At 42.1% G+C, this 12,856-nt stretch overlaps 1 protein-coding gene across 1 annotated transcript; it reads right to left on the bottom strand.

The window, feature by feature from the left end:
- Nucleotides 1–1,540: 1,540 nt before the first annotated feature.
- Nucleotides 1,541–10,162, bottom strand: GIMAP6 (GTPase, IMAP family member 6). The gene is made up of 3 exons (XM_007504589.3): nt 9,953–10,162; nt 5,891–5,960; nt 1,541–4,712 (listed from the first exon to the last, which is right to left on the bottom strand). The coding sequence occupies exons 2-3, from the start codon at nt 5,958–5,960 to the stop codon at nt 3,709–3,711; spliced, it is 1,074 nt and encodes a 357-aa protein (XP_007504651.1). The 5' UTR covers nt 9,953–10,162; the 3' UTR covers nt 1,541–3,708.
- Nucleotides 10,163–12,856: the final 2,694 nt, after the last annotated feature.

A 12,856-nucleotide genomic window follows, 5' to 3' on the forward strand; every position in this document is an offset into this window, starting at 1 on the left:
ACCTTTGCCCTAAGGAATTAATATCTAATAGTATGAATTTTAAGCATGGTGGCAGGCCAATGAATGAAGTGTTTTCTGGTCAAGAGGTAGCTTTCATTAGTGGGTATTATCCCACATTATACATATTTATTATTTAGCATGGTATCTGGTACATATTAGGTTCCATATAAATTTTTCTTCCCTTCCCTTCCCTTCCCTTCCCTTCCCTTCCCTTCCCTTCTCTTCCCTTCCCTTCCCTTCCTCTTCCCTTCCCTTCCCTTCCTTCCCTTCCCTTCCCTTCCCTTCCCTTCCTTTCCCTTCCCTTCCTTTCCCTTCCCTTCCCTTCCCTTCCTTCCCTTTTCCTTTCCCTTCCCTTTCCTCCCTTCCATTCCCTTTTCCCTTAACTTTCCTTCCCTTTTCCCTTAACCTCTTTTCCCTTCCCTTCCCTTCCCTTGCCTTGCCTTGCCTTGCCTTCCCTTCCCTTCCCTTTCCTTCCCTTCTCCCTTGTCTTGCTTTGTCTTGCTTTGCCTTCCCTTTTTTCTTTTCCCTTCCCTTCCCTTCCCTGGAGAAGCTGGAGAGAGGGAAAATAAATGATGGTTCATTGAAAATTATTAACAGTTTTAAAAATATTAGAGGAAAGATAAGTCTGCCCAGATATTGGCAAAGGTCAGGAACTTGAAGCACTGTCATTAAGGACAGAAGGCTGATGCAAGGGGATTGGGTGGGAGAACATTGGTGTTGTGTAGTTGAGAAAACACTGAACTTGTACAGAAGTCGTAAGTTCAAAGCCAGACTGCCAAGTTACTATCCAAATGACCTTAAGAAGAAGGAAGCATCCATTCATTCAATGCTTACTATGTGCTAGACAATGTGCTAAGTGCTTTATAAATGTCAGCTCATTTGATCCTCACAACAACCCTATTAGGTACTATTTCTTCTATTTTACAATTGAAATTGAGGCAGACAGAGATTAAGTGATACAGCTAAGTGTCCGAGGCCAGATTCGTATTCATCTTCTTGACTCTGTATCTAGCACTCTGTGCATTATGGGGCCTTCTAGTTGCCTTCGTACACCTCTCTGAGTTTCCTTCTACTCCTCTGACAAATTAAAGGATTAGGTTAAATGATTTCTAACATGTGAATCAGCCTGTGAATCCTATGGTCCTCTCTCACCCGACAGGTTTGTGGAAAGAATTGGATAAATCATGCATATAAAAGTTCACTGAAAAGTGTAATGTCCTGACACATATCATGGGATGGGGTTATTTATTCCACATTGATCTTTCTTAGGTACTGTCTTCTTAATCAGCTATTCATTTTCCAACTGTGCATTTCTCTTTCAAAGAACATTTACTGTCTTTAATAGTCACCAGGATTGCAAACACTATCTGTGTTCTCAAGGTGCTTGATTTCTAGCCTAGGTCTTCATAATACCTAGCAACATTTTCTAAGTTTCCTCTAGCACTTACATTGTTCCCCAGGTGAACCACCAAAAAAAATTCACCAATAGTGAATAGTAATAGTATTCTCCCTACATGAAGAGACGGAACAAGCGACAAAATTTTAGATCAAAGAAATGAAGCTTTATTTGAGACACGTTATGCACAGTGAGTAGTTGGTGGGTAATATTTTCTGGTTGGAGGTGGAGGGACTTGAAGTTTTCCATGTCTCAAATCATGTAATCATGTATACATCTATTCTGTCTACATGTAAGATAAGCTCTTGGGATTATAATAAATAAAACTTAGACCTATTTATTTGAAAACATATGAAGGTTACTGATTTAGTTGGCCAATTCTACATCCCCCACGTCATGCTGAGAAAACTCTCCTGCTTGAGTTCTCCTAGGTCCATTTTTTCAGCAACTGACTAAGCTTTGCTGCTACTGTTTGCTTAGCCCTCTTTGTCTCTAAAGCTTTCTTGCACTGAAATGCCATGCTTTGCCATTGCTTTTTGACCATCCTTGCCATCTTCTAAGGTCGTCCTCGTGTCTGAAACTTTTCTGAAGATGCCTTGAGATGGTTTTGAACTACATGCTTACCATTCGTTAAAGCTGTGCCATTACACCCTGAGAGTGAGATAGATGGCCCAAGCCACATGCATCAAGTATAATCATCGCATGTTCATTTCTGGCTCCAATTTGCCTCAGAGATCCTCCTAGCTGGTGAAAGAAATGGAAGCTAAACGTTTTCTTTCCCAGCCCTTTCATGAAAGGGTCCTAGCGCTTTTTTATGCCTGAATTAGGGTAACGGACTTCTCTTTGCCTTTCCCCTACCTACCTAAAAATGCAGATAGGAGGCCCCTCTGTATTGTCAGCATATTCCCAAGTCTTTCTGAGTCTAGAGAGAAACACGGACATGCTCTTTCAATTTTCATCCCCCTGTCTGGTAACTAGCTTCAAGCTGTTAAGTTATGGGCTTTTTTAAAGCTTCAATAAGTCTCAGAAAACATGTCAGAGTAAGGCAGAAATGGAAAAAACAAAACAATACAAAACAAACTTCTGCTATTAAAGACCTGGTTCCCCATATATGTGCTGAAGCATAAAGAAATGGTGTTTTAATTGATAGGTAAATTCCCTGTTGCTGTTGGTCTTCAAATGAAGACTAGATAACTATTTGCTAGGGATATTGTAGAAGAGATTACTGTTCAGGTATGAGGGCCCTTTTAGCTCTGAGATTCTATGATTTTATGATCCTATGAGTCTGAGCACTTTTTAAAAACCCTTACCTTCTTTCTTAGAACTAATACTAAGTATTGATTCCAAGGCAGAAAAGTAGTAAGGGTTAGGCAATTGGAGTTGTGACTTGCTCAGGGTGCACAGCTAGGAAGTGTCTGTGGCTAGATTTGAATCCAGGACCTCCTGTCTTTAGACCTGGCTCTCTATCCACTAAGCTACCTCACTGCCCTGAGTCTTAGCATTTCTGACTTCATTATATCACTGGGATAACTAAAGGCAGCAGACAGTAAGGAAGGAGATTATATATTTTGGGAAGAACCAGTCATACTTTCTGTGGGTATGAGGTGAAATTGAAGCATGAGCTTTATGGGTTTAGATAGGTGGTATGTCCCAGCAGTCAGGTCCTTGGGCAAGTTCCTTATAAATGTCATTTGTCTCCTGATTTTTCTTCCTTTAGGGATGAGCATGAAGGGAGATGTGCAGTCTGTATTTTTAAAAGGTTGGGTATGTACATTTCTATCCTGGTGCTGCCTGATTTGGGGGAGGTTGTACATCTACACCTCAAGGTCTGTATGGAGGGCAGAGGATGAGGCGGTTATACTGAAGAATTTTGACCAGAGTTAGCTGATAGAGCCTCAAGAAGATATTCTCTTAGATTTACTTTATGGTGCTAAAAGATCTTTCTCTCTCATTGGGCCTCAGCTTCACCATCTATGCAATGGGAATCAAAATTTTAGAGTTAGAAGGGACTCAAAGGCCAACTAGTCCATCCTTTAAGGAATTTCCTCTAAGACACAGGCTCTAGAGTTCCAGGGATTCTAATGATCACAATATAAAGGAACATATATTATTTGTATTTTTCCCCCAACAAGGTTAGAGCGATAGGGATCACAATCTCCTGGAGACTATTCCCAATGGCCTGACATCATGAAAAACTAGACCTGGAAGGGTCCACAGAGATCACCTTTCCAGACTTATTTTCTCACCTGCCAAAAGAAAGTTGAATCAGATGAAGTGATTTGTTCAAGCTCTAGAACTAGTCAATGGCAGAGCTAGGTTTGGCACTGAGGTCTTTCAGACTCCAGCTCTGGGTTCTTTCCTGAGTGCCTGGGTCCAGTTGACTGGGTTTGATCCATGATGGATAGGGGAAGAAAGGTAAAAGATCTAAGGTAGGACATGACAGGGTAACAGCAGAAAAAAGAACCCCAAGGTGTGTTGTCCTCCACCCAAGGAGTCTGGGACTCTGTTTTCAGTATGAGTTCTTGTTTCTGCTTATATTTCCTCTGAATGGTCCTTAGACTTTCTAGGACAGAGCATTTTGGATCTGATTCCTTCTCTGATGGCATATCCTCCTCACAGAAAGCTCCCTTAGAAACCTGTCCCAGGTGTATCGACTGTTCTCTCAGCTCCTCCTTTAACTGCTGAATATTTTGCTGGACGTAATTGTACACCTCATTTGAGTAATATTGGTATCCATTTTTCCAGAGCATCCCATCTACCATGTCTATCAGTTCTTGTACTTGGTTCTTCTGGTCCTCACCTTCAGCTTTGTTGTTGAAACCACAGTGAAATCCTTCACACACAGTATCCAACCAGCTCAAGCTTTTGTTCTCTGTTCCTTTTAAATATTCCTTCAGGGTCCCCTCCCCTAAGTCTTCCTTCCTGGTGAAGATGAGGATGGTGTGAGACAGGATCCCCACTCCAAATATATCCTGAATACGCCTTAAGACCTTCTTGTCCTCATTGGTGTAACGGCCCAGCTGGATGACCAGGAGCAGGGCATGAGGCCCTGGGGATGAGAGGGCCATACAACGAGAGATCTCCAGAAATGTGTTTTTTGTCTGGGCATTAGAGGAAAAGATATCTGGGGTGTCAATGACAACAAGTGACCTTCCCTGCCATTCTCTCCTCTCTAGTTGGCATCTTTCAGTCACTGGCCTGGAACTGAGCTTGGACTCAAAGACTTTCTTGCCCAGGATGCTATTTGCAGTTGCACTTTTTCCACTTCCCGTCTTCCCTGCCAGGATGAGCCTCAGCTCTGTGGGCATCTTTGGGTCTGGAAAGCACCAAAAAGAAAACAAGAGGATCAGTCCTCTGAAGAATGCAAACACCCCCTTTATTCTATTGCCTTTGGACAACTCATTGGAAAATAAAACCCAGCAGCAGTCATTGTTTGGCTTAACAGCTGACCTATAGGAAGTCAAGGTGACTCTTTCTACCCCTTTCACCACTGCACTACTTCCTCTGTATCTTACATATGAATGTTGGGTCCCACTTGGGGATAGCAGTGGGGTGAATTGGAATTACGTATGAGACAGGAAGAGGAGGAGGAGGAGGAAGAAGTCTTTTTACTATCTCCTGTCTAGGGTCAAATGTCTTCATGTTGTGCCCTGGCTGCCTAGATCCTTGCTATGGGCAAGATTGTCTTCCCTACACACTGCCCCACTTTCCTGACCTATTCTGTCCTCTCTGCTCCCTCATTACACTGTGTTCCCTTTCAGTTTGGCCAAGCTTCCTTCCCTTCCATGTCCCCCCATCTTAAACTTCCCATTTCTCATGTTCTACTGAGATATCCAGCAGGCAGGTGAGCACATCTCCCCGTACTGCTGCTCCCCAATTCAACTCAGTCCCGAATCTCAGTATCAGCAATGTCCCCACTTAATGTTGATAGGACACTCTTCTCACAACAGCCTTATGAGGCACATAAAGCATAGTAGTGCCCTTATTTTGCGGTGGAGGAAACCTAGAAGCATGTAGCTACTAAGTAACAGAACAAGACCCTGATAGGGCTTCTGACTAATATTAGTACTTTCCCCAAAATATCATTCAGTCATTGCAGACATATTTGACTTTTCTTGATCCCATTTGGTGTTTTGTTTTGGCAGAGGTAGTAGAGTGGATTACCATTTCCTTCTCCAGTTCATTTGATAGGTGAGGAAACTAAGGCAAATAGGACTAAGTGACTTGCCCAAGGTCACGCAGCCAGTAAGTATAAAGCCTTACTTGGGGTCTCAGACTTTTTGTTCTGTTCAGTCCAAGTCTCTTTGTAGCTTGCAATATTGATGGAATTTCAGGCATTTTCCAGGTAGGTAAGGGATAGATTTCAGGGTCAGATGAAACCTTCCTGGTAGTACCTCAATATCATATCATCTAGGCAGCCACCTACTCAATGCACAGTTGGCAGTGCTCTCTTTTGGAGAAAACCCTTCATTAGCAAACCAGTTTCACCATTACCTTGAGATGCCTGTTTGGCAGGAACTTCAGTGTTGCCACAGGGCGTTCCATTTTGTTTTTCCTCCTCCATCTAAAGAAATATGCAGAAATGAAACTGAAAGTAATTTTACTCCTCAGTCCAAGATACACTGACCTTCACTTTCCCCAATTTAGAGCTCTCTCTATTCTTTCAGAACCTGAAGAGCTTCATGGAGTGGGGCAGGATGTGGATTGTCCCCCACCCCCTTCCCAAGGAGGAGAGAGGGAGAATAAAGAGTCTGAGCCAGGGAGAGGAAGAAAGTATGGGTAGGAAAGAGTTCTTCAAATAGGAGGAAACAATGAGGCCTGATATCAGGCAGATGGGAGGGCAGGTTTGGGGAACACTAGCTGTTAAGATTAGAGAGGGAACACAAAGAATTTCTTGCCACAAGCTTGTGAGAAATGTGATTGTGCCATTTTACAGGTCACTGGCTGAAGAGCTGAAGAAACTTCAAAGGTCATGCAGCCCAACCTTCTCATTTTATGGGGAAGAAAACTGATATCCAGGGAAATTAAACAATTGTCTCGTATTGCTTAAGTAAAATAGCAGAGCCGGTATTTAAACTTGGGTTTAAACGCCGCTTCCTTTCCTATCTAGTCCTGCCCAATCTACATGTTTTTTCATTAATGTTACTACTTCTGAAGTATTTCATTAGAGGAGGATAATAACCCCAAATTGCCCAGACATCCTTGATGAGCTTCTCCTAAGTCTTAGGCTGGGATGTACCTCAGTTGGGGAAGCCCTGGTGCAGAAGGCAGTATTTGAGCTGTGTCTTTAAGGAAGAAAGGGATATGGTGAGGTGGAGATAATAAGAAAGTGCATTTCAAGCCTGAGGGACAGCAGGTGCAAAGACAGAGTGAGGAGACAGAGGTACAATGCCTTGTAAAGTTTAAAGTCTGGAAACGTTAAGTGCTATTTAGGACTTCTCTGCTTTGTTCTTCTGCTGCCATGACTGCTAAAGTCAGGGAACTGTTGTTGCTCTTTTTGTAGAGATATACCCTCCTCTCTCACACTCCCTGACAACATGCCCCCCCAGACAGCGAATACACCACCGTAAGTTCCATCAGCTACCACCAAGCTGACATACCAGTGTTTTGAGGCTGTCCATTCACCCCAACTCCCAGCACGTGCTGGAGCTCCACTCTCAGGGGAGTTAGGATGACTCAATTCCATTCACTAGTTCCCCTGCCTCAAGATGCAGGCAGCCCCCCCACTCATATGTAATCCCTTTTTTTCCTGATGTAGTTCTTTGAGGTTGAGGATAAACCCCCAATACCTGCCTCCCCTCTATCTTTTTAGTTCCTGTCATGTCCAAGGCACCAATCCAATGCAAATGTTCAATTATCAAGGTTCAAGGTATTATGGGCCACATGCCCTAAAATCATAACTTGGCAACCCCACCAACGTGTTAACTCTTGGTCAGTAAGAGGACATAATTAGTTTAGAGAAAAAACACTTAATGGAAATGGTGTAATAAAAAAAGGCAGCAGAAATAAAAATCTTCTTTCATGAATTTGGGGCACATTCTTTAACTAATTAATATAACAGCAATGAAAAGAGTGAATGCACACAGGTAAAATCTTTAGTGGCTAGAGAGCAAGATGTGGCCAGCACATGTGAATCTGAGGGGCAGCTCACTCCTCTGACACTGTCTTCAAGTGACCACATTGAACTGCTCCCTCAGCCTGTTGTTTGCTCCTCCTATAGACTCTGATGCCTCTGGCTTCTGGTTGGCTAAAATCCTTGGCCATTTCCTTCCTTAAGGGAAAGGCGGATGCCTCCATTCTCTTTTGGCTCTTCCTAGTTCTTTTAGAAAAGGCAGAAACCTTTGTTTGGGACCATCAAAATGCCTTCCCTTTGGTTTTTCTGTTTTATCTTCAAACAGGATCTTGGGTAGACAACATCTTTCCAACTTGACATTCTCAGCTCCAGGTCACCAGCTCAGGTGAACTTTTTTTGGGGGGTATCCTCCCTAAGAATGCTTTTTTTTACATTTGTGAATGAAGTATTCTTGTATTTTAAATTTTAAATTATATTTTTATTCATTATATTTATTTATATATTGTTATTTCATTTAAATTATAAAAGCTAAAAGGGGGGGCCAGTCTGACTAGAATTTGCCCAGCCCTACCAGAACAAAGAATTGGATTCTTCTAGGGGGCAAAAGTTTTTCTTTCAGTTTTATGTTTTCCTTTGGGCTCCTCTTCCTGGTTCAGTGACTTAGGTCTCTGTTAGAGACTTCATCCTAGTTCATGGAAAACATTATATTACTTCCCAAATTTAACTTTTAAAGGCTTGACTATAAACCCAATAATGGTGATGTGAAGCTTTTTAACAAGTCTTTCATAGCTGGTAGTTAGTTTCTCCAGTGTCAGGATCCTAAGGCTCTTGCTGCTTAATAGTGGTTTTTCAGGAGAATGAAACTGAATTGGACTCCCTTTTCTATGACTCTAGTCTTCACCAAGAAAATGATGAATATCAATTTGGTTTTTCCAGAGACTTACTTTTAGAGAATATACTGAATGGCTGACCTGAGCACTCTAAACCGTTAGGCCATCATGAGTCTAAGTATACTTTACTGAATTGATTTCCTAAATCATCAGTCATACTCACATGAGTTTTATTAGCAAAGAAGACTGATGGCCCCTATATGGACTGATCAAACCAAGCTCCTGATTTTGTCTTATGTGACTTTTTTTTTTACACGAAGACCAAACTCTTGTTCTTTGGTAATTCCTCCGAACTGTAGGAAGCCCTGCCTGAGAAGTTTCTCAAGGGATATCTATTTCTCTCTCTAATTTATCAGCCAGCAAGCATTTATTGCTATGTGCCAGACACTATCTTAGGGTCTGGTCATATGAATACAATTTTATTGGAATGTTGTGATGCCATCTTGACACTGACTTAGCCCAGTCAGAGTATCCAGAAATGACTGAGGAGGCAAACTAATAGCCAGCCAGAGAGAAGTTAGAACAGACAGGGGAGAGAAGGTTTGAGAATGATGGTAGAGTCAAGTTTGCTGGCCAGAATAAGTTCTGTACGTGAGGAGGTGGGTGGAAATGCCAGGGATAGGGTTAGGGTTAGGGTTAGGGTTATTGCAGGAGGAGCAGTGAATCAAGACCAAAACGTTCCAGATTCTTGTCTTAGTTCTTTGACTACTTCACCATGTGACTTTGGCTAAGCCAGTTCATTTTTCTGGAACTCAGATTCCCTAAGAGGTAAAGAGAGGGTTCAGAGAAGATCATTAAGGTCCTTCTTGGCTTGAGAATTCTATGGATTTTCAAATAACGTTCTTGCTTTAATAATCCCTGGACTATCAGCCATTTGGTAGCAAAGCAAAATAACATTACCCTAAAATATAAAAATAGCCTCAAGATGACGAGAGAAAAGAGCAACAGAGCTTCCTGGTTCAAGTTTTTCTTCAGTCTGAACTATTTGTGGAGTTGTTGTCTTTGTTGTCATTTTCAGTCACATTCAACTCTTTAGAACTCCATTTGGGGTTTTTTGGCAAAGATACTGGAATGGTTGGTCATTCCCTTCTCTAGCTCATTTTACAGATGAGGAAACCAAGGCAAATAGGGTCAAGTGACTTGCCCAGGGTCATACTGCCCAGGTAAGTATCTGAGATCAGATTAGAACTCAGGAAGATGAGTCTTCCTGACTCCAGGCTGGGCACTCTAACCACTTAACTCCCCAGATGGTGGAGTACTGAGCCCTAGTCACTCATTAATTATTAAAGATCTGGTCATTTCTTCAAACAGAACAGACAGTGAACAGTAGTTAATCAACATCTCCCTCTTAACACGCACTTTTGGGAGACTTGTAATAAGCCTGACCTGGTTCAATCCTGTGAGGGAGCTACATGACTTTGAAGGAGAGAAGGTGAAGTTCAGAGAACTTGTGAGCCAGACCAGATCTAAAGGAAGGAAGGCAGGGGCAGAGCCAGCACTCCCTTTCCGTAATTCTGTACTTCTTCCATTTGGCCACAAATATACATGAGCACACACACATACATGAACACACATGCACACACACAGACTCACCACTGTGCTGATGAACAATGAAGAATGGCCTCGCTTTCTTTCTGTCACTGCTGTCCCCAGATGTATCCAGCAAAATCTTTGCTGTTTTCAGTAAACTTTTCACCGAGGATGGTCTGAAAACAAGGTTTGTTTTGTGGGAGCTGCCCTTACAGCTATAATGGTGGCTGCTGATTCCGGGGCAGCTGACTGCAATAACAGGAAGTCTGCAACTCCCAGTTCGTGACTGGTGCCAAGACAGCTCTAAAAGCCATAGTTCACTTTAGCTTGGTTAAACACAACCTCTACAACTCTGACAATGCTTAGGACAGGGAGAGATTGCCCAATTTGCTTTCAGAAGGCCTGGATCCAGAGCTTACTCATTGCATATCCCCGCTCAATTCGCTTTATGGTTTCAATCCTTAGTTTCCCACCGGCCAAATGGGGTTCGCGGTAGCTGGGTGGCTCAGTGGGTAGAGTGCCAGGTCTGGAGTCAGGAAGACCTGAGTTCAACTTTGACCTCAGACACTTACTGGCTGTTTGATCAGAGGCAAGTCACCTGTTTATCTCGGTTTCTTTATTTATCAATGAACTAGAGAAGGAAATGGCAAACCACTCCCAGATCATTGCCAAGACAACTCCAAATGGGATCATGAAGAATCAGTCCCACATGAGGGAAATAACTGAAAACAACAACAAATTGGGGCTAATCATTGCCCTTTTAATCTAACAGTATCATAGTAAAGTAAAAAAAAAATATATCAGCTCATGTGTGTGAAAGGATTTTGTCACTTATAAAACACTTTAAAAATTGCTTTAATTACTAATTAGTCATTGCATTGAATAGAGTAAGAGGAATGGGAGTGAGCATTTATTAAGCACCTACTATATTCCCAGCGGGGTGTATGGGGTGCTCAGGGAGGGGCAGTATCTCTGGTATGGAGGGCTTGTCGTGCCCTCCTAGGGCAGCTCTCCAGCCTCTGACTCCCACCTGACACCCAGCTCTCACTTGTGGCTCCCAATAGCTGCTAGCATGCGGCAGCAGCCACACCCCGGGCAACGGCTTCGACAGGCCGGCCAAACCTTGTGAGGGTAGCCATCGGGTTGACGTCGACCCCTGGTGAACCCGGGCTTTGCTCACCCAGCATGTGAAGACTGATTTGGCTGAACAGACGGAAGAAACCAATAAGAAGTTTCAACGGCTGAGAGGGCGACGCAGCAAAGCACTGTGGAGTGCTTAGGGCGTGTTGGAGCACAAAGGACGACACGGCCATCCAATGCAGCTGAGGAAGTCTCCAGATGTAACAATTTTTCGTGCCACTGGACCCAGGCTTCCAATGCCGAGAGAGTGGGACTGTCTCTGTGCATTGACTTTTCCACTTAAATCTTCATGCACAAATGTCTTTGTGCACAAAAACGCACAAAGACAATAGTCATCTTCGGTTACCGAGAGACAACTACTAGACTAGACTAGACTATATTCCCAGCACTGTCATAAGCATTGTGTAAACAACGTTTCATTTGGTTCTCACAACAACCCTGTGAGGTATAGAGGTGCTCATATGATCCTCATTTTATCACTGAGCAAACTGCCATCAAGTGACTTGCCCAGGGTCCCACAGCTGGTAAGCATTTGAGGATAGATTTGAATTCAGATCTTCCTGACTCTGGGAGTGAAATGAAATCTCAGAGTTCCTTGGGTTTGCATTTCTCTGATTATTAATGATATGGAGAATTTTTCCATAGAGCTAGAGATAGCTTGGATTTCCTCTAAAACATTTGGAAATGTGAAATTATTATTGCAGTCTTTGACAAAGTCCTACTATATAAACTTTCATCATGGTGCAGAAGTAACCCTGGGTTTCCAGAGTTCTCCCAGTAACATATAAAACTAAGCAGGTTAAAAAACAAAATCCAAAACAAAGGAACCCCCCTCTACCCCACCTCCCACACACAGGCACACCCAAAAATCCTCAGAATTTCAATAAAGCATTAAAAAAGCACTCAGGAAAAAAAAAGAAAAAATTCAGAAGGAGACACATAAGACAAATTTCTGAAATTTTACATGTATAAAAATTGTACATAACTCAGTTTCACAGTTTCATATCAATCCTCCATCTTTGGTTCTTTCTACATGGAATTAACTTTGTTGATGATTATTAAGTTCATATAATAATATGATTTAAAATTACAATAAAATAAATTATAAATATATAAAATAATTTATTTTAATTATCAAAAGAATCACAATAAAATTACAAATATGTGCATATTACAAAATAATTACAAATATAAATAAAACCACAAATTTTATGAAAATAATGAATAACTATACAACAATAACAAATTATAAAATATAAAAGAACAAAGCCTGGCAGTTTCAAGTGAAATGCTGGTGACAAACTGAATCTTTTGTCTGAGCACCAATCTACTTAAGAAAACAGAGAAATTGTGGGGACAACTGACTGGCTCAGTGGATTGAGAGTCAGGCCCAGAGATGGGAGGTTCTAGGTTCAAATCTGGCCTCAGGCACTTCCTTGATGTGTGACCCTGGGCAAGTCACTTGACCCCCATTTCCTAACTCTTACTCTTCTGCCTTAGAACCAACACACAGTATTGATTCTAAGATGGAAGGTAAGGGTTTAAAAGAAAGAAAACGGAAACATTTACTAACAGTAGGGGTTGAGAACTTCATAAAGAATAGAACAAAGCAAAATAAAAGGGCTCTCAGTCCTTCAACTCCACTCAAGTGTTCTTAGACAGAACCTTTCCTGATCACCCCACTTATTAACACTGGTTCCCTCCTTATGTTACCAGGTACAGAAGACACACTCTGGGTTTACTACTAGGCTTACATTTCAGGTACTGTGCTAAGTGCCGCAGATGCAAAGAAAAGCATCTCTGCTCTCCAGAACTCAGCATTATTAG

Source organism: Monodelphis domestica, chromosome 5 (genome assembly GCF_027887165.1).
Source record: "Monodelphis domestica isolate mMonDom1 chromosome 5, mMonDom1.pri, whole genome shotgun sequence".
NCBI lineage: Eukaryota > Metazoa > Chordata > Mammalia > Didelphimorphia > Didelphidae > Monodelphis > Monodelphis domestica.